This window comes from Python bivittatus, unplaced genomic scaffold (assembly GCF_059951505.1).
Source record: "Python bivittatus isolate LINGU-HERP-01145 unplaced genomic scaffold, Pbiv_v1 ctg000980_np1212, whole genome shotgun sequence".
NCBI classification, from domain to species: Eukaryota; Metazoa; Chordata; class Lepidosauria; order Squamata; family Pythonidae; genus Python; species Python bivittatus.
Genome location: NW_028277125.1, coordinates 11,447,019 through 11,469,864, shown reverse-complemented (window position 1 = coordinate 11,469,864; position 22,846 = coordinate 11,447,019). Strand labels below are relative to the sequence as shown.

General features: G+C 38.9%; 1 protein-coding gene across 3 annotated transcripts in view; it reads right to left on the bottom strand.

The window, feature by feature from the left end:
- Positions 1-413: 413 nt before the first annotated feature.
- The window catches only part of TBL1XR1 (TBL1X/Y related 1), a 212,291-nt gene continuing 189,858 nt past the window's right edge, over positions 414-22,846 (bottom strand). For all 3 annotated transcript variants that reach the window (XM_007430292.4, XM_088131780.1, XM_088131782.1), the window contains 12 exons: positions 21,702-21,921; positions 19,785-19,917; positions 19,225-19,366; positions 18,036-18,099; positions 17,820-17,917; positions 17,424-17,484; positions 16,080-16,201; positions 15,252-15,326; positions 14,350-14,477; positions 12,958-13,123; positions 11,838-11,939; positions 414-7,416 (listed from right to left, as the gene is read on the bottom strand). In XM_007430292.4, the coding sequence (XP_007430354.1) occupies positions 7,390-7,416; positions 11,838-11,939; positions 12,958-13,123; positions 14,350-14,477; positions 15,252-15,326; positions 16,080-16,201; positions 17,424-17,484; positions 17,820-17,917; positions 18,036-18,099; positions 19,225-19,366; positions 19,785-19,917; positions 21,702-21,921 (1,338 nt within the window). In that variant the 3' untranslated portion in view covers positions 414-7,389. The remainder of the gene's footprint in view (positions 7,417-11,837; positions 11,940-12,957; positions 13,124-14,349; positions 14,478-15,251; positions 15,327-16,079; positions 16,202-17,423; positions 17,485-17,819; positions 17,918-18,035; positions 18,100-19,224; positions 19,367-19,784; positions 19,918-21,701; positions 21,922-22,846) is intronic.

Below are 22,846 nucleotides of genomic sequence, written 5' to 3'. Positions count from 1 at the left end.
GCTCTGCCAGGGTTGTCCACAGAGAATGATTGAAAAAGTCAAGATGGTGGACGTGATGCCCACTGGTGTGTTGTGGGCGATGCACATAAAAAATGGGTGGAACTTTGAACACACCGCTGCAACTGCCATCTTGACTTTTTAAAAACTATTTAAAACTATTCCTTGCAGACTCCCCTACGCTGTATGCTTGTTCTGCATCTCCGATTGTCTGCACGTCTTGGGAAGCATGGGCGGCCTCCATGTTGTCCACTGGGTCACATGACCAGGAAGGAGGAGGAGGGAGAAGGGGTTTGAATGGAGAAGATGCCGCCCAGCTGCCCCTCCCATGGGGGGGGATATTTTCTCTGCATTCCCCACCTGATCTTTTAAAAAGAAATCCTTAAAAGGAATAAAAAGAGCCCATGCAACTAGCATCGTATCAAAATATATTTTATTCTGGACCTCTTTCAGATCTGATTCAAATTACACTTGTCAGAGCAATACAATGCAAAGGGAAACCTGCAACAGAAAAATGTGCCTGGAAAAGGATTAAGAAAGAGCTTTTTGGGGGGGCAGGGTTAGGACAAAATCATTGTGTGATGTGGAACCAAAGTACATCATAAAAGGTGTAATTAACATGGGTCCAGGACAGTATAGAACATCTATATCAGTCTTCTTTAGACAATAAATCATGAAAACTGAACAATAAAGTCTTTCTGAACAAGTAAAAAAGCAAAGAAAAAAAACTGTCACGTGGGCTGGTTTTACACTGGTACACGTTTGTAATTTAACTGGATATATAACTGAAGAAATGGTGCAGACATTTTTATCCAGTGCTATAGATATAGGATCACGAAGTAGACCCCAAATATTTGCAATTCCAGATTGAACCTTTTTACAACTACAATGTCAAAGTCAGGAGAGAAGGAGAAGGCGTGGGCAGGAGAAAGGAAAAAATGAGATCACTGTTGTGTTATAGGTAACTGACCTGTTCACCGCAGCCTGTCGAGAAACAAGATTGCAAAGCACATCAGAGAAGCAATAACGAAACAGAAGGTTTTCCTGAATTTATCCACAAATGAAGGGGGGGGGGGAGGAAAGAAAAGAAAGCAGCAGTCTAGGTGGTGATAAAATCATGGTTTTGTTTTATTGACCTCAACATTTGGAACCTAAAAGGCTCTGTTGCAATGGTTGCTGGACAACTCTTGCAGCATTGACATCTGCGGCCGTGATTTTTATGAGTTTGACAGTTAGGCATCTATCTGTATCTAGGGAAAGACCAGAAAAGCTGTGTTTTCCTCTGAATGGTAGGTTCAAAGCACTTAATCTCAAAAACCTTTGCTGCTGTCCAAACCTAGAGCTCTCTTTAGGTGTCTTCCTGCTCTCTCTGTTCAACTTCTGCACATAAATCTTGATATGCAGAAAGCCAACAAAACACATGTTTTAAAGGAGGATGCTTGAGAGAAGCAGAACAGCAGTTGGGCAACTGACACCCAGATGGGGAAAGTCAGAATGCAATATGGAATAAAATCAAGAGGATGTGGGCTCTTCCGTTACTGGTATGGGCTGGTCCTTTAGCCTGTTTGCACATCAATGCCATTAGACTTAACTATGAAGATTTTGTCAGTACCCATGTGCCACAATGCTGCCCCCTTTTGGGAAAATTCAGAATTAACTCCCTTCCTCTTACTGATTCTGGAAGTACTTTTGAAATCCATTCCTAAATCCCCAGGTTCCAGATTCCCTTGCTTAGCCAAGGTTAATTTTTGCTTCTTATGCACACAGATCTGTGGTGTTTAACATGAGAGCTTCTTCCACAAACCTGAGAAGGGCTTCTAAATATCCAAATAACCCTTTCCCTCTCCTTTGAAATTATGCATTTCATGGAAAGGCTGTAGTTTAAAACTTATCTTAAAAAAAAAAAAAAAACCTAACCAATGACAATTTTGCAATACTGCAGTTTTGCTGTTGTTCCAAAAACCAATTGTCACAGCATAAAAATGCAGAAAATTACCTGGACTTTACATATTTTTACTCCAGAACTTAGGAAATACAAAGCTGCTGAATTTTTCTGAAAGGCATTAGCACTGCAGAAAATCAGTAAAGAAAATTAAAATCAGTATAAACTTTTGGTCCTTTTCAATCACATTTAGCTTACCATAAAAATCAACAAGCAGTTTTCAGTTTGTTTTATCTGGACGCAAGGTATTTTAATTTTACCTTGCCTCCCAAACCACAGACTGATTTGGAACCAAGTCTCCAGAAAGAGGCTCCGAGCTACAGGCCTCTCTGTGAATTTAAAATATTTAATAGCCAATGAACAAACTAAAGCTTCCACAGGTAACAATAAGAATCCTAAACTAGCCTCTTTCAGCTGGTGGCCCAAAGATGTATTAGAGCAACAACTACCCACAGTCCACTACAACCATCTAGTTGGCTGCAAATTGTAGGAATTGTATACACACTCTAACCATAGGGTTACCTAGTTGGGGAAGGATGTCCTAAATAGTTTTAACCCAATGTATTAAGGAAAATGGAGGCAGATGTTTCATCATAGCCACATCCTAATGGTCAATATCTTGCCAAAACTTCTTAACAATAGTGGAGATACATTTGCACACATTTTTTACACGTCACCTTTGCTGCCCATAACATCTTAGCAGTCTGTCCCAAGACTAACAGGTGTCCCCCAATTTTTTTCCCACTTAACGCTCATCCAAAATGCCAAGCTACTTTAAAAACAACAAACTTCAACCACTGTAGTAGTTGATAAAAAATGCCTTAAAAACATTTCATGGCTGTGTCATTCCTAGAATGAATGTTCATTTTATGCAGGCTGTTGACAGCCATGAAGCCAGTTTCAACCTGTGCTTTGGATTTTTCTTCACAGCATGCCCAAGCATAAATCAGCGTCTTTAGTCTTGGCAAAATCCAAATTCTAGCCATGGTGATTGGGAATTCAGGGAGCTGTAATTTGATGCATCTAGAGGCCTCAGACTGGGGAGGCCAGATCTAGACCTTAACCAGTATCAGGGTAGAATCAAACCATGGGAAATTAATATTCCTAAAGCTGTATTTGCTCAAGTCATTTGAATGGAAGAACTCTTATAGAGGAGAGTAGGTTGTATGAAGAAAGATCTGACCTTTCCCATCTTCACCAGTGCTCCCTGTTCAACCAGACTTACTTCTGCTTTTAGAACCTGCACAGGCATACAAGTTAAAAACGATGGTGGGAGAGTGACTGAAAGATCAAGCAATAGTTAATTAACACTGTGATATTTCTCACAAATGCTGTCCACATCTTTACTAGCACTGCAAATAAAACACAAGATGGAGAGACCTAATGTGTAGTTCTACCCTGGAATGAGGAATGACCGCATTGGAGATTTTCCATTCTGTTTGTTCTGCCTTGGCTATTTGAGTTGCTCTTTTTATGGTGCTAAACTTTTCTTTTCATACCACATTCTGAAAGTTTTGTCTCCTATTAAAAAGGAGAAGGAAGTCAGTTCAAAAATGGAGCAGCACTGTGGCACATTGATAAAAGGACAGCAGCCAAAAGTTGGAGAGTTCCAGGCTTGCAGTTCAATGCCTGTCACCATCTGGCCCTTTTCCCCATCCCAACACCTGTTTTTAAAAGCTGTGCTGCTATCTCCTCCGCTCACAAGTGACTCATGCTATGGGATTGATACAGGACAGGGAAGCTGTAGTGTGGAGGGAGAGAAGAAAGCTATACAGTACAAACAGATCTGATAAAAGGAAATCTCTGAAATGCAGCCAAAGGCTACCATTCTATTTCCTATAGAATAGTCTTTAACAGTAATGATTTCTGGTGGGATTAAACACAGAAAGCCTGGGAGGGTCTGCAGGCTATGGAAATAAAGCTCCCTCTTGCCTGGTGTGGGACTTGGAGTTTGGAATGTGGCTTGTGGAACTCAAGAGCAAGACTGAGCATCTGGCCCACAAAAATAACAGTCTTCCTTGAATTGGGTTAAAAGCAAAATTATGTAGGAAGGAGGGGAAATCAGCCCAGGATTTGGTTGATAACACAGCTGTGATAATGAAGCTTCAATAAAGTCTACATGCTATATCATACTTAAATGGCTAGAATCAAACAAACCAACCAACCAAAAGAACAAGAGCTAAACAGTTGCAAAACCAGAAATATGAACGTTGCTGTGGAATCTTGCAGCTGTGTCAAAAGACTTCAAACACCATCTCGTTTTTATACACTTTTTTTGAAGTAAGCTGAAACATCAGTTCAAGAGCTTGTATGAAAAACGAACAGACTGTCCATATCAAAATACAAAAGTACTATCAAGAATCACCTCTGACTTTTTTTTTTTTAAAAGATTTAAGTTCAGTGCAATTGACATTTGTGTTGCTAAAGGAAAAGAAAATGCTGTTTAAATATACTCAAAATAAAAATCCCCAAAAAAACACATTTGTGTCTATTCCTGGGAGCACAGTTTAAAATTATTGCACAGATTTTTTTACATATTTTAAACTTTTAAAAAATTATTTTAATAATGACAGAGGTCAGCCACAGTCCTGGACCTCTACCGGTAAAAAGCAAGGTTTTTCAAGTGCCAGATACTCAACAGGTTAAGTTTCTTACATACTGTAATTCACAGGGAAAATTATTCTTAACCTCTTAAGCCTATTCCCAAACCCTATAAACAGTTAATACAGAGGTATCATTGGATGGAACAACTGTCCTTATGGTTATAAATCTTCTTTTTCTTCTCTCACAATGCTGTGCATAACTTTATAATCCCCCATTAAGAGTAACCATGATGGTGCATTAAAAGTCAGCTAAAATGGTTGTGGTTGCCTTACCAAGCAGAACTCTACTTGCTTCAAGATCTGGTTTCTGGGCATGCACACAGAGGTGGCAGAAGTCAATGCTGAAAGAACGTACTTCTTAAAGAGGGAAAATGGGATGCAGTTCTCCGATTTAGCACAAGCCAGAATGGAATATGAAAGATCGAGCTAAGTCTTACAAAGAAAATGGGGTTACTGCAGAAGCAGCAGTTCCTTCCTTGGAAACTAGGTCTTAAGCTGGGCCTTAAGTCAATTAAGCTTTGGTGTGCATTTCCCTGCCTGATGATGTAAAGAAAGGAAACACACATTGTAATAATGTCTAAAACACATACACTTTAAAAAAAAAAACTCATTGGAAAGAGGGAAAGGGGAATTCAATGTGGTATATAATTTATAAACGAAGAGGGGATCAGTTTGCATCTTCAGGAGGCCCATGCTTTGTGTACTGCCTATTGAAAGAAGTAGCAAAAATGAAAAAGATTAGAAGTTTAGTATTTCTGCATTGTGTTGCTGTGACTGAAATAGCGATCTAAAATGGAGGCCTCTGCAAAGCAAATGAGTGCAAAGCATTCCTTTAGGTAAAAATCAGGTGAAATCTTAAAAACCTTGAACATCTTTTTGTTTAAGAAGTTGGAAGCTGCATAAAACCTGAAGCATCAATGGGAGTGAAACAGGTCTGCCTTTATGCTGTACTTTTGCAACAAATGTCCCACTGTTGCTACCACTGTTTTGAGCTTGTTGGCCAGATACCCCTCTTGCTGTGAAGAGAGGAAAAACAAGACTTGATATCAGAAACAAAGACACTCTAAAGTAGTGATCATATTTTCTCCCTAAAAACAAATAGCAGCTTACACTTAACCTAAATTTGAAGTGTGGCGTGAAGAGAAAGGACACAAGTACACAGAAAAGAAAAAAAAAATGGTGAGATGGGAGCAACAGGGTAAAATTAGTGCAAGACTGTTTTCTTGTACGGAAGCTCAATCACTTGACACTTAAAGAAGCATGAAGCAAGAGTTTTGCCAAGAGGATGTTCCTCCTTTCTTTTCACTTAAAAAATAAGAGCAGCTGTTCACTGGGAACTTCACCAACACAGTGGATCTTAAGCACTGCTGCAATACTGCTCAATTCCCTGTTCAACATCTTTTGCGGGGTGGGGTGGGGTGAACTTCCAGTAGATCAATATCTTGAAGATAGTAAACTTCTTGCCTTATTTCAGAAATCTTAGCAAAGAGACCTCAAGGGTATTTTTGTACAAAGGAAAAAAAAATAAGTGCTGTCCCCAAAGGTTGAAATACTTCCAATTGGGAATTTGGTTATATTGAGTAAAAATGGGAAAACTCATGCAGAGGTTGTAGCAGAAACATCTGGCAAACTGAGTATGAGACAAGCCCTTTCTCTCTCCCCACCAGTTTTTTCCTTTTCACAGCACTACCCACATGGACTATGATCATGCTTTTGAAGAAAGAGAGGATCCAATTCTTCAGTTTTGTTGTCTTTTGCTTAAACTTGGAATGTACAGACCACAGAAGCTGGGACTACCTGAGCCTACCACCACCATCCCCAGGATCTGGGTACACAAGGGCTTACTAACCATATCACCAGGCTCACAAATCCATTGACACAACTCCCTACTGTGGGTATCAAATTCCAAACCTCTCAGTCTTAGTTTTTGTGCCCTCTTACATCTTGTACCCTCTTAGGCTTGGCAGAAATGTCTCAAGTCAGGGACTGCTGCTTTTTGGGACGGTCATCACCCATAAGAAGCCAAGGGGCAGCATCTGAGCTTGTAACTACTGGATCTGATGAAAAGATAAAGGAATGTTGATCCTCATTTGTCAGGATGGGAGTTATTTTCCCCCTCTTTATCTAAACCGGGAGCAGATATACGTAATACTTGCCAGATGTCGATGAAGTTAAAAAATGAGGAATTCAAAAGAACTGCCGAAAAGGATTCCCCTCCCTCCAATTTTTAGTGAAAAGATCTACCATACCTAGAAAGATTTCACATCCTTGCTTTCAGCATCAGTAAAACTTAAGAGCATGGTGGGAAGAAGCAATGAACCAATCACCGTTGCAGGGGTATGCAAATCTGTTTTCCCTGTACATGAAAACTGCGCATTACCTAACTGGGGGTGGGGGTGGAGGGGTGAAAAAGGAGAAAAAAAACTTTCAAAGTTTCAAGAAGGGTGAAAATAAAGGAAAGAGGAGAAAGAAGAAAGAAAAAAGAAGCCATACATCGCTTTCCTCAATCTGATACTCTCAAAGGGCTGCTTGTATAATTCGGTTCTCTTTCTCTCTTGTCCTGTTTTTTAATTTCCTCCCACTTCCAAATTTGGGGGGGCTGCAGCAAATTCCAGCACTTGGTGAACAGGCTTCACAAGCTGTGACATCACTCTGTCATCTTCTTCAGGGTATAATCGTTTGCTTTTTTTAAAAAAAATGTACAGTACATGTATTTAATTATTTCGGGTTTGGCTGTAGTGGACTGGCCATGGTTCAGTTGGGACAATAGCAGTACATGGGTCATGGGGACAGTCATTTTGGCTATGTACACATTCATAGTCGGTCCATGGCTTCCAACTAGTAGCGCTATTTCCGTAGATCTAGTACGCAAACCTGCAAAGAGGTAGGAAGAAAAAAGGGGGGGAAGGGATTTCAGAGATTTATTAGATTTGGACACCAACCAACTCCCAGAAGACTCCAGGCATCTTACAATTCAGAAAATGTGCACTATTTGTATTATACACATTACAATATGTACAGTAAACCTGATCACAGGCCAAAAAAAAAAAAAAAAGCAAAAGCATTTTGATAAATACAGGAGAGGATCAGCAGAAGTTCCTAGCCATTTCAGTTACCACTGTCGTATCTTTGTGGAATGAACTGAATTCCCATGACCAAGAAAAATGCAGCCAGAGTTGGGCACCATCAGCAACATACTCTGGTTGTTGATTAACGTGCATTCCAGACACTAGCAAACACAGATGTTGAATACTGACAGCCTTCTGGCTAAAATAAGAAACTTGATGGATCTATCAACATACTCTGGGGAATCACTTACACCGTGCAGTACAAAATATCCATGGTAGGAATAACTGATAAGGAACACAGACTTACTCTACCTTTGGGGTTCAACAAGTAGGACCTAAGGGCCATAAGTAACCCATCACCCTCAAATGGATTGGTAATACACATTTGTCAATAAATAAAGTTGATGGTCATAGGGATTTTTGCAGCCCAGATGTGTGAACCCAGCCCCTGATCCAGACCGGGACTAGGAACATAACTCGTTCAGCAAGAGTTGTCATGCTAGGTGGCGAAGCTCAAGGGTTCTGCTTAGGGCAGTCCTAGAAAATGCTTTTCAAAGGAGAGAGCTTGACGACATTTTGTTCTAGTGCCCTAAACAAGTTCAGGAACCTCCAGCTACGTAAAATGGAGTAACACAAATATTAACATAAAAAACTGTACAGTTTGGTAATGTCTAGTAAGGTGCTTTATAAACATAACAGGTTTTACATGACTCACATATTCAAGGGGCTAAGGAGTGGAAAAATAATAACTTCTATCCTTCTGGTATAAACTACTGATACTCTGATGCTTTTGAACTGATCTTTAAACTGAACGTATTATTATTGCAGTAGTTTTAATGTTTATAACATGGACATTTTAACTGTATTATTTTGTTGTATGCTGAGAGTTTAATACAGATTGGAGCCAAATAGAAATTGAATAAAAGTGACAAATGAATGGATTTTGCTCACTAAATTTTAACTATTTATTCTCTTATTCACACCATGGCTTTCCCATTTGCTTTAATTTTCCCCATGACTGTTGGCATTTTTATTAAAACCTGAAGTTTGCACTTCAACTAAAATAGATTATGTCTTTGTTCTGTTACAGTTCAATTGGCAATTTATGTAATTTGAAGCAACACCACATACATACATACATACAGGTAGTCCTCCATCAACGATAGTAATTGGGGTCGCAATTTCCATCGTTAAGCGCAGTGGTTGTAAAGCGTGACGCCATGTGACTACATCACTTAGCGACAGCAATTCTGGCAGCCATCATTAAGTGAATCCTGAGACATTAAGTGCGACGTTGCATGGTCACCATTTGTGACCTCCTGCCACCTTCCCCGCTGACTTTTTCAGAAGCTGGCAGTGAAGATTGCAAATGATGATCATGTGACTGTGGGACACTGTGACACTATAATTGCAAGCTGGTTGCAGAGTGCCCAGATTGCAATATGACCATGGGGACACTGCGACAGCTGGAACTTCGAGGACTGGTCCTAAGTATTACTTGTTCACTTATCCATTTTTTTCTTGGACACTAACATTCACAGAATTCATTTCAATTCACTCTTTCATGTATCACTAAAATTTCCTTACAAAACCCTAAAATACTTCTTTTACCGTTCCCTTATTTTAGTTTCCATCCCAAATCATTTCATCAATTTTCTTTTGAATTTCATTTGCTCTGCTGGAGACATCTTATTCAGTTGTTTTTATCCTTTTCCAAAATTTCATTCAAAATCACTCAGCATTTTCTCTATTTTAATCTTAAGTGTTCCTTGCTTTCTTTGACTTTCCAGCTTTGTACCTATATTTTTCCCTCTATGCACATTAAACAGTATCTATCTATCATCATGTTTTGTAGTAATCATTTTCTCATATGTACTTTTTCTCATCTATGGCCTCTTTTACTTCATCATTCTACCAATAATCCTTTTTCAAACATCCCTAGTGTAATGCCAACACTCTTCTGGGGCAATGTGTAATGTTTTTTTTTTTTTTCACTCTTTCAATTCTGTTCCAGTGTCATCTACCTTACACAGGATTCATCTTTCCTTTTCCTACAGTAATTCTGTTTTAATTTCTTTTGCTTCTTTTCTTCCATGACCACTTTTCCCAAAAATCCACTCTTGATACAACCAAAAAATCTTTTCACTCATTTTTTGAGATTTATCACTACTGCATCCTTCACTAGTTTTCTCAATCTTTCATCATACGCAATCAAATCAACCATGCTTTTAGATATATATTAATTCGTCATTTGTACTCACAGATTTATTCTTAGATTAGACACTCACACAATATGTTTGTGTGTGTCTGTATGTATATATATATTATAATACATAAACACACTGACATACACTTTTTCTAAAAAGGTATTCACCTATCACCATTCTCAAGCCAAAATCTTTTGTGTACTCTCTCTCATTGACTTCCCAAAACCCATCTCTGGTTCTTCTATCAACCAATCACTGGAACCTAACATGCAACAATCATCAACTGATTACAGGTAGTCCTCAGGTAACGACCATTAGTTCAGCAGCTGTTTGAAGTTATGATGATGCTGAATGAGGAGAGTTACGGCTAGTCCTCAAAGTTGTGGCCACTGCAGCATCCCTGTGGTCATGATTCAGGAGCTTGGCAACTGGCTCGCAATTATGACGGTCACAGTGTCCTGCAGTCATGTGATTGCCATTTGTGACCTTCAGTCCTGGCTTCCGACAAGCAAAGTCAATGGGGAAGCTGGCAGGAGGTTGCAAATGGCAATCACGTGACATCACGCCTAATGACCACATAGGATCCGCCTAACAACCACAACTGGAAATGCCAGAGTAAAGTTGCACTTTACAACTGAGTTGCTTAGTAACAAACTTCCTGGTCCCACTTACCATTGTTAACCAAGGACTACACGTAAGTCCTATTTTCCTACATACACACATACATACATACATACTTCCACAGAGCAGGTGATACTGTTCCTATTTTGTAACACATATTTTAGCCCTTTCATACAGTTCCTTTCCTGTATTCATCAACTACAGTCCATGAGATCATCCCACTTACATTCAGATATATTACAACTTTTCCCTTTTCTCTTAGCTTCACAAACCCACAACACAGCTATTTTTCTGTCTTTCTTTTCATTCATTAATTCATGCTCTTTACATTTACTCCTCTTATGTGCCAAGTCATATTCTTCCATATTACATGGCCATCATTTAATGGGCTCACAGATATTAACTTCCACTGGCTATTGTGGCTTTGGTTAATCAAGCTTTTGCATAACACTTTTAAGTAAGATAGAGAAAATGTAGATTAGGTTCCTAACCGTAGTGTTATCTGTGCCACATGTACTGTATGTCCTTACCATAAAGACGGCAGGGACACGATACTGATTAGTTTTGGCACCTTTTGATCAGGCTGCCATGAATGTGATGAGGCACAGTGAGCAGTTACTCAGGAGTGTGTCTTTTCAGTAGTAGATCCCAATTCTGTAATGCTCTCACCATTGAAGTACACCTACTGCTATTTTTATTGTCTTTTCAGCACAAGACAAAATCTTTTTCATGTCTTTTAATGATGTGTTAATGCTGAGTTTCTAGAGAAATGTTTGTTTTTTTTAGATGCATTTAATGATGGGAATTTCTAAACCCTACCATTCGTTCCTTTGAGAAACATCCTGAAGGTACCAGAGTGGATTTTTCTTGAGTGAGGGATTTCATGAGAAGTTCCTTCAACATTTATCACATCTTCAAAATTTATTACAACTTCATCAGGTTTATTTAAACATAACCTTGCTTCTGGGAATATTTAAACATGCCCTGGATTACTTTCCCAGACAACTTGCAAAGGACTTTTTTTTAACTTTACCTTTACTTCCAATAACTATAATATTTCAATGGAAAACAATTTTGTTGCCTTTAAAAGTTATTAAAAGGTTGATATTGATAGAGACCCTAGTTTACAAATGCTGATGAATGAGCATTCTTCATAATATTAGAGTTATCAAGAATAAACTCTTGGTTCCTTCTCACAATTACTGGCTTGATTGCTTAATATTTTATTTTTATTTTAAAATATTAAATACATTGCAGGGGGAAAAAATCCACAAACCCAAGCACACACTACACTTTACAGGAGTAAAGCAGGACCCAAGCATACCCAGCACATTTGGGCACCCTGGGACTGGAATACGACTAAAGGACCAAGTATAAGATCTCATTTTGCTTTACTTACTGAACCATCTGAAGCACTCGCTCCAACTTTGTCTCCTGCTGCATTCCAGCAAACCTCAAAAATGCCTCCTGTTCCCCGATAACTATGCACCAGAGCACCCGTCTTAAAAAAAACACCAAAGAGGTTGGGATATAATATAACGCCATTACAGTAATAAAGCATTATTGTAAGTATCAACTGATTATTCTTCTGGCAAGTATGTATTCAAAGCAATGTGCACAATAATAATTAATTAGCCCAACTGTTCTTTCTGCAGCATGCATCAGTAAAATACAGTGCTGGATAACCTGTTAGATGTGCTAACAATTTGGACCCAAAGCAGGGAAACTGCTTGTGGTTGTGTTTGTCAATGGCCCCTTAAAGAAGCTGAGTGTTTCGTGAAAAAGGCACAGCTTCTTTAAGAGCCACTGATCGGTACAGCAAGCATTCCTAAGCCAGCTCTGAAAAACTTTTGTTAATTTGGAACTGAATAGTGCCCATCAGCAGAAGAAAGTACAAAACACTTCTCATATTATTTACAGATAGGTTTTCTTTGTGGTAGGTAGGGGAGAGACCAAACTCACAGTAATCAACTTTAAATGTTTAGAATGTAAGAAAAATACAGGCAGTGTTTTTATTGCCTAATCTGTAAAATGATCTGCACCTAAGATATAAAATACAGTAGAGTCTCGCTTATCTGACATAAACGGGCCGGCAGAACGTCGGATAAGCGAAAATGTTGGATAACACACAGTAACGATTGAGTGCGGTTAAAAAAAAAAAAACCGATCCACTGCGCCTATTGCAATCGATTTTTGCGTTGCGACGCTGCACTGTCAGGAGCAACAAGAAAGAGTACACTCATGCTCACAAACAAGCAGCACACTTTTCTCGTTGCCGATTTATGCGTGTTGTTGTGTTTTTTTTAGGGGCGTCGGATAAGACGGAATGTCGGATAAGCGAAGGTCGGTTAAACGAGACTCTACTGTACTTTAATTTAATAAGGCATAACAATGTCATTTTTCTGTCTTTCCCACAAAAACCATCCTTTTAATATGACATATGATCTGATTAACGCCACAAGAAACCTTTGATAAGAAAAAATAAACAGATAATATCACTAGCACTCCAGGAGACATACCTGTGTATTCCAGATGTGTACACATTTGTCGAAAGAGCCACTGGCCAGGTATCTACCATCAGGACTGAAAGCTACACTGTACACAGGTTCTTGATGTTTCGTCAAGGTGTGGATGCAAATCCCTCGGTCTACATCCCATAACCTGACCGTAGAATCAAAGGATGCACTGCCAAAGGCAATAGGAAAACAATTATTATTATTATTAACTGTAATTTATATATTTATTCATAAAGTTTACATCCCACCGCAGTCATAAAAAGACTCGACTTCAAAATGTAACATCTTCTCTCTCTCAGTGGCCACTACGCAAAACTGGCTGTTACTCTCCATTTCTCAGAACTTCTGAGATATGGAAAAATGTGGAATGTTGTTCATGAACAGGATGGAAATTCTGCCCATCTTGAATAAGAAAAGCCATTACATCAGGTCATTTCATATCAAGCAGCCATAACTTAGGTTAACATTAAGCAAGGAAAGTAAAACGAACTTGGCTGTTTAAGAAGGCAGCAAGCAACTGTGTGAGCAAAAGGGCCTTGTTGTGACTCAAGTACATGATGCTAAATCCTAGTGCTATATAGTATCTAAGACTGCTTAGGTTAGCTACATGATGATTGAGCATTATAACCATCATTCAAAGCATGCTAGTGCAAGGCACCTCCTTCTTGCCTAGTTTATATTCTGGAGAGAGAGGGGAATTAAGGAGATCCGAGTGGAAGTTCAAAGTCCTAACCTTAGGAAAACCATCATCTGTCAGTGTGGCAGGTTTGTGAATATGTTTAGTGACAGGATAAGCAAGGGTTGGCAACCCTTGTAAAATATAAATTACTAGGATACTTCTTCAGGTGTGACTTAAAAGAATATGTTAACCAATTTAATCTGATCTGTAATATTAAGAGAACCCACTTACAATTGATTTTAAACTATTTAATAAATGTTAATTTGATTCCTTGTTTAAATGTTTTAAAAGGGACTATATTTTCTCTTCCCCACATTCTATCTATTCATGTTACCTTACATGTTAAAAAAATAAAGGAAAAAAATAAAATAAAAGAATTTCCAGTCAGGAAAGGGATTGACGGTGGTAGCAAAACCAGTATGTTCTTTAGAGGTAACCTGTGTTAGTGGGATTACACTTTAAAATTCTGAAGGAAAAAAAAGAAAAGAAAAATAAGACATTATAAAATCATTTCTGAATATCTTGCAAATTTTCACAGAAAAATCCTGAGACACAGGTCTGAAACCTTTCTCTATTCAAAGGAGGCAGAATGGTGCGTAGTCTCCATATTTAATCCTCGATAGAACAGTTTCTAGGACTAGCTCAGAAAATTAAGCAAGCCAAATTACTGGCTTCATTTTTTTATTTCTACCCAGGGAAATCTCATGTCATATTACCTTGCTAACATAAGATTGGCGTTTGGATTGTTTGTTCCTGGCCCTGTAGGACTCCATTTGATAGTATAAATTTCTTTGTTGTGGGCTTGCAGGTCATGAACACAACTATCTTGCTTCATACTCCAGATCTAATAGAAAGGTGGATAAAGAAAGCCACAATCAGCCGTATTTAATTTTAGGTAAAGACGTTCTCATAAATCCTGCAGTGTTTTAAAGCAAAAACGATAAAAAGCAAAAGGATAAAACAAAGCAGTATTTTAATTCTTTTTTAAAAAAAGAGAGACCCATTTTAGATCTTGGATATGAGATAGCAACACTTCAGAATGAAATTATATTTTAAAAGCATGGGTTTCTATTCGGATTCACTTTGTTGAAATATCAACTTATAGTAGCTGTATGTCAGAAGAAATAGAATCAAGGCTTTTTTGTAACTATTTACAAAAGAGTGCACAAAATTTCTCTAGGAAAGGAGGTAGACTGATAAAAGATGTCAGATTCCATCCCCCACTTCAAGCAAGCTGATCTGATTTCCATATTGGCAGGGGAAAGACTACTTCCTCAGGCCCAGGGTGGAAGCTGAGTGTTCATCCTCTCTCATACTATACTATTGCACAAATCCTATTCTTCATCATCTTCATCATCATCACTATTATTATCCTATCATAAGCGGGCACCCTCTTATGACTAAGAAAGCAATTAAGTCCTTTTGCATGCTATTAACTTTTCACACAGCAATGTAGCTGTAGGGCTCAGCCAGATGAAGGCAATGGTGATTTCCACAGTGCAATCACACAGATATGGAAATGAACGTTAAAACTACAACTGCAGGTGGGGGGAAGTTGCTTTCCCAATGATTTCTCAACAGGAGTCCAAAATCACCCAGCGCAGCAATGCGCTTTTACCTTTAGAGTCATGTCATCGGAACAAGAAGCCAGAAGATTACCAGTGGGATCCCATTTGATTGCATTTACTTCATTCTGAAAATGAGCAGCAAGAGGGATATTGGCATCTCGGTTTTCTTTATAAAAGAAACAGCAAAATTAAAGGAAGAAGAATGGTTTCCCACCTCGGCAAAAAACAGGAAGGGGACAGTGTAGAAAACATAGTGAAAAATGTCTGGCTAGAAGTAATCCAGGGACAGATGACATATTAGGAGAATCCATTAAGCCTGTCTGTTGGATTTTTACAGTGGATTAAATTTGTAAGGGGCCAATATCACAAAACATACTAATTAAAAAGTAATTTAGTAGAAGAGGTGCTTAGTACTGGGGAACTCCTGCTTGTTCTACTTTAGTTCCTACCACTGCCCAAGAACATCCTCTAAATAATATCACCATAGCACTACAACTTCCATAGCAACAGCATATAGACTTCATAAAGGTATATAAATTGCAAAAGTTGAATGATGTATACAACTTTTGCTTTCCCTGAAGGCTAGCTGAATTCATGCTCCAACATGAGACATGTCTTTAAAAAGCTGACACTTTTTTATTGGGAACTCTGACTTTTGACAAATTCTACCTAATATAGCTTACATACAGGGAAGAAAATGCTGAACTCCTGCTTCAACATCTGGAACATTTGATGTCATTTGATGTCCTCCAAATGAGTTAGGGTTGAATTTTTGAGAATCTGAAGATTGTGAATTATGGGAACTGTAGCCCAACACATTTGGAGGGTGCTTGGTGGGTTGGGAGAAAATGGATACCAGCTAAAGAAAAATTACTTACTGTGTGGCCCTGGAAGGTTTTTATGGGTTTATCTTGACCTAACTTACAGACATGAATACACATATCTGTACTACAGGAGGCAAATGTGTTGTTGCTCTGCCAGTCAACATCTAATGCTGGTGCTATTGACAAAAAAGAAAGAAGAAAGTAAGAAGAAATAAATCTTTTTTGCAATCATCAGCAAATGGAAATGATGAGCTGATTGGCCAGTTTAGAGTGAAACAGGATTTGGAATGCAAAGTATAATGCAAGGAAATCAGCTAAGGTGAAATATGGGAGACATCCTTGGTGTGAATACTGGTATACCAAATGCATTATATAGTGCTGAAAGAACACAGGGTAGTCCTTGAGCTACAATGGCAGTTGGGACTAGGATTGCCATTGCTAAGTGATGCGGTTGTAAAGCACGACATCACATGACCACATCGCATAGTGACCGCAATCCAGGCAGTCCCGGTTGCTGTCGTAACCCCAAGATGCACAGGTCGTTAAGCAGGAAGCAGTGGGAATCTCAGGGAAGAAGTGTGGGGGGGCCACAGGGGGGTGAGGGAGGCCCTGGGAGGCCCAGTGCAGGCCACACAGGTGTTGGGGGAGAGGGGTGCTGTGGAACAGCACGAGCAGAGAAAGGGTGGTGGGAGGAGAGTACGGTGCGTGCAAGCAAAGAAAGGCCGGGGTCGGGGGAAGAGGCACTTGCCCAAGCAATTTGCAACCTTCCCTGCTGGCTTTGCTTATGGGAAACTGGCAGGGAAGGTTGCAAATGGTGATCATGTGACTGTGAGATGTTGCAACTGGTTTTAAGTTCAAGCTGGTTGCCAAGTGCCCAAATTTTGTTCACATGACTGGGGGAGGGGGGCACTACAATGGCCAGAACTTCAAGGACTGGTTCTAAGTCCCTTTGTTCAGCGACATCATAAATTTGAATGGTCGCTGAATGAACGGACATTAAGTGAGAACTACATGTATAATCAAGATTGAAATATGATAAATCATTATTTTAAGTAAAATCCTAAGAGTAGGATCAAGAAAGCAGTCTACTATAATACACTGCTGGTAGCGATCCAAACTAGAAGTTAAACTGACTCAAGAGAAAGTGAATTAAACAAAAGTTTTATTTTTCTGTCAAAAGAGGAAATCTGAAAGAAGATAGCAATTCTGTTTTTTTAAAAGAGCCTGTAATTCTCCCACAGCTGAACTAATTGGAATATCAATCATTAGTGGTGCTGGTAATATGCGCTGACCATAAACACACTACATTACACTACAAAAAAAGTTAAAATCCATTATTAACTAAGTCACAAAACATTGGCTTATGAACTGTTCTTCCTTTTATCTGAAAATACATACCAGAATGGAAAGGAAACTGCTGCTTGGCTTCTCCAGTATGTGCATCCCAAATAATTGTGGTCTGAATTCAAAAATGGAAGAAAAACCGTAAAATAGCTTTGTAATTTTGAATATGTTTAAATCTATCAGATCAACTGAAACGACGTTATTTAAGACCATATTGTTTTAAAGAATAGATTCCCTTTTAAAAGCTAACTAACAGAAGAGTATAAATTGTAGGCCCAAAAGTAATTTGGGTTGTAGGACTATATTCCTGCATCTGCCCCTTCCCTATCTCAAAAGAAGAGTGGCACCTGCGCATACTCGCTAGTTGCTCACAGTGAAGTTTCACACCCTAAACTCCTTCATAATTTCATCTTGCAACAACATATTTCAAATAAATCAATGTTGTCCTACCTTGTCCACACCTGCACTTAAAATGAAGTTCCCTTTCTTATTCCATTTTAACGCAAATATGGGACCTTTATGTTGTCCTAATGTGCTGGCGAGATTACCTGAAAATTAAAGGATCCAAGTTATATTTTGGCTGATCTTACCAAAAGTATTTAAAATAATTCCTTCTATAGTATTTTATATCTGAAAGAGGAAAAGAACTAAACATATTGCTCTCACCATCTTTAGTCCATATCCTTGCAAAACCATCGTATGACCCCGTCGCTAGAAGCGTACCTTCACTCTATGGGATAAAAAATATAAATATTATTCTATTACTACATGTTTCAAAAGTCTGTATCTTCAAACAGAGCATGCTCCCTTTGGTACAGGGATGTGTAACCTGTGAATTATGCACATCCCCTCTCAAGGCTTTGATGTGCCCCTGGAACTGCCTTTTCACTTGCTACTGGGATCACAACTCCATTTTTTTCTTCCTCCCAAGGGGAAAAAACCCATTCATTTGAAGAATTGCTACACCTGAGGAGAGGTGTGCAAAATGTTCCAACCCTGAAATATCCCATGATGACCTCAGTTAAAGTGTTCCTAACTTCCGATGGACATTGCTAACCTCTCATAAGATCAGAATGAAGTATCTGGGGGCAGACCATTTCAACTCTGAATCACCTTTGTGCACCTAATAAACTCCTAAGGTGTACTTAACGAGGCCTATCTGGAATACCCTTAGAGAAAAAATATTCCACAGCCTCTCTCAGGGATCAGTGGCTAGCCATTGTAACCAAGAAGCTTTTAAAAAATATTTCATTTCACACTGATCTTCTTGTACATTTATCATTTCTTCATACCCTTCCTTTAGTGAACTTGCAATAGTTGTTCCCTATTCTTCTCTGTGAAAGACTTGCTGGTGGCTGAGTTAATTCATTCTGATTTGATTCTAGGGCAAGTTTTTTGCTGCACAAAGATTTAATTGGGGGTGAATGTGTTCCCTGTCTCTGCCAAGATTATCAGGAAAAGCTAAAGATTGCTTTTGCTTCACCCATACAAATGCTACTACTCCAGTTACTTCACCTTCTCTGGAGCCACATTCCAGGCACAACTGCTGTTTTATAACTCCAACACAGTATAGTGCAAACCAATTTTCAAAGACTGCTGAATTTTGAAAGCTTTTTGAAAAACGGGATTGTTGTCTAGATTAATGAGTTTGTATAGCTAATATCCCTGGTATACCATATAATGACACTTCAGCAAAACACCTATTTTAACAGTTAGCATGAGCATATTGCTGCCACAGTAGTAATAAAAGATACACCCACAACTCTCATGGAAATCTGGAAGCAGACACCTCCAAATATGCATGTGTTAGAAGCTGAAAATATAGATTAATTTGAACATGGATGTTTTTGCTCACATTCCAATCCAGAGATGTTACATCTTTGTTACTTGGTACATCTTGTCCTCCTTCTCGTATACAGTGCCGAAGCACCAGCTGCGTAGATCCACTGGTACTGTTTTCACTAAGATTCCATATTCTTGCCGTTGAATCTCCAGATCTGCAAAATAAACAGATTAAAAAAAAAATACAATCCTTTTCAGCCAACACCACCAAAAGCTTAAAAAGAAAAGAGAAGAAATATGGAGTGTTCTTGAAAGCATCAAGAAAAGGTGTACTACCACTGTTTAGTTACAATCATCCCTCTACATAGAGAAGATTACATAACAGATATTCAAACTCCTTGGTGTTTAGGCAGATAACCTGATTGTTCCTGTTCAACCAATCAAACCAGAACTGCATTTTCTTGCATTCCCCCTTTCATATATCACTTAATGATAGTGTCCATTTGCTACTAATCAGAATCAAAATTACTTTTCCAATTCAACAAGTTCACAGATATGGAAATGAAGAAATGCTCCTTAGGATTAAAACTGGAATAGAGAGGTTACATTTTGAACTTCTTTAGGAAAACATACCCTGAGGCCAAAAGATCACTGACAGGGTTCCAGGCGCAGATGAAAACTTCAGATTCATGACCCCGCAGCACGACTGCTTTGTTAGGAGGGATTTCAACATCACCATCCACTTCCATCATATCTGTGTGATTATCTATCCAACAGAAAACATAAGAAAAGGAAGTATATTACCATTAAATTATTGTTGTTGTTGTTAATTCTTTTCTCATGCTGTACCTCCAGCTCAGGGGACACCCAGGGATATCATCACTTTTATTATTTGATTTTTGATTCACTCTTTCTACTCTCATAGATATATTGTTAATGGGCTATCTGCACACATCTACCAGAATTCTTTTTAGTAAGGTTCCATATCCTTATCATTGATTCTGTCTATGTTTTGATCCTGAAGTAAGAGTGTCCTTTGGTTGTTTTGAACTACAAGCCCCATCAACTCAAGCCCATGGAGCTAATAGTCAGGAAGAATAGGATACATAGCCTTAAATGTTTAGGAGGCACCAGTTTGGAGAAGCTGTCGTAGAATAGTATGTTGGTCTTTAAGCAGGGAGATGGTGATTTCAATCCTCACCTGACCACAGATTCAGAATAACCATAGCTCAATAACTGTCCTATGGGATATTCTATTTTGGGGGGAGGCTAAGACGACAGATGGATAAGAGAAACACCAAATGCTTTTATCACTGCTTCATCCTTAAAAAATGGATGAATTGCAAAAGAGAATGTAATTCAGTAATAAAGGAAATAACAGAACTGGCTTAAAATAAAGCCAAAAGAGTTTTGAAATTTATACAGTGTGTGCCTTTGTGCATGTTTGGTTCCCCCCACCACCACTTCCATGATGAAAATTATGTAAGCTCCAAGAGAATATTGGGATGGGTGCTAGATGGCAGTTTCCCAAAATAAATCTGTTTTGTGTAAACCTTCTTGGCTCTGTAAAACAGCTTAATGGTAGTTTTATCATGTTCATCTAATGTCAGTTGAATACTGCAGCTATGTGGCCAATCAGTGGTAAGATTCAGTAATCTATTTATTTGGCAAGAAAGGCATATTAAGCACATATTTCTCAGTAAACAACACCAGATGATTTACTAAAAACAATTTTATTCTGAGCTAGCATCAAAACCTGAGGTTTTTTTTTTTTTTAAATTAAAATGCCGAAAGGTTATATTTGGATTACATCAAGGGAACTGGGGAGTGGAAGTTGAAGATGATTATGTAGTGCATTTCACATTAAATGGGGAACCATGCTATGCAACGCCTTTGATCTCTGGCAAACTAATTTAAGAGGAGCCTTCTACTCATGGGTGGAAAAGTACTCCAAAGAGACAGAGGGCTGTGTGTGCTCACATACATGTGTATATGTGCTTGTGTGTGGAAGAGATCGAATCAGCTCTTCCAGCACAACTGGCATTGAATACAGCAGCTAGATATATCCACTTCTATGGAGACAGAGAGCCCCTATCATTTGCCTGTTTCGCCAGCAGGGGTGGCTGGAGCATCACAATCTCCTTACATCAACAGTTTGGATTTCCAGCATAAGCAGGCAAGAGGGGGTTGTAAATGCAAGCAAGGAAAGGAAGACAATGGTGGCCTAAAAAAAAAGGTGCGATTCCACGAATTTGTATGTTGCAAAACCAATCCAAATAATCATTATGTTAGGTGGATGTTTTCCCCCCGCTTTTGGCTTTACTTCACTGGTCTTCTCACCCATCGGACTGACTTGAAGGTTGAAATGTTTGAAACGTCCACATCACAGACTGTGTTTAAAAAAAAATTCTTTTTAAAAAAAATAAAAATGTTTAAAAGCTTTGAGTGTTTTTAATGCAGAAAGCGGGATAACCGTATTTTAAGTACACAAGCCAATGCCCAGGCTGTCTACCAACCCGTTTGCAATCTATTAATTGCAGCTTAGCTCACTTGCTATAGTGTGGGCTCCATTTTCTTCTCCATTTGCAGTATTTTCACCATTTTTCGTAGATCCTTGTTGATTTGTTGATGCTGCGGCCGCTGCGGCTGCTGCTTGCTGCTGAGCAAGCTTGTCTCTGTACGCCTGCTGTCTTGTTTGCACCACATCTGGCATCACGGCATCTATCAGCGAGAGAGACTCTATCGGCCTACCATCAAACAAAGTACCATCCTAAAAATACAGGGATAGAAGGTAAGAGACAAGTGGAAGAGGAGAAGGGGGGTGAAAAAACTTCATTAGTGATAGGTGAAATTTGCAACAGAAATTGGAGAACAGGACATAAATCCTGAATGTGTGGGATGAATAAATCCTACAGAATTTTGATGATTAACCCTGTTTATTGTATACTGAAAATCATGCAAGCTAGGAGTTATGCAACCGTAATTCTCTTTCTAAGAAGTGGAGAAGTTATAGCCAGCTAATTGACAATCTAGTAGGAAGCTATCATATACTGAATCCTGTCATTAGTCTGATTGTTTACACTGACAATCAGTAGCTGTTCATGGTTTTAGTCAGGAGTCTCACACCTTCCATATGCAAAGCGGGTATGTTACTCACCGAGTTTTACCCCAATACTTCTCAGATATTATGTATTTCTCTGCTACCCAGCTTTGGCAAAACTGCATTAAAAACTGAACTGTAATTAACAGTTGATACTTGAGTTATTTCTATTCTATTTTATTTTTGTTTATTCTGCAACTATCATTTTTTATGTGCCTGTTTTGCAAGGAATGCAGGGCAGGATTTGGCTCCTTTAAATAAGCACCTTCTTCTTCTTCCTCCTCCACTGGCTGAGTTGCTGGCTGACAAGAGGAGCGGAGCCTATAAAATAATGATTTACTTTAAACTGAAGCATTTCCATAACCCATCTGACAAGGCCTTTGGGGAATCAGCAACCAATAAGGGCACTGGAGTGAGGGAGGGCCAAACTCTGACTATTCAAGGTGCCCTCAAAAGCATATCCCCTAGAATAATGGGTTCAGTTTAGTACTATTCCCAGACAGGTGGAAGCCTTCAAATTAACTATTTCTCAGTGCACTACGCCTTTCAAGCACTGGACTCTGGACTGCAAAGGCCCAGAATGAATATTTCTGGA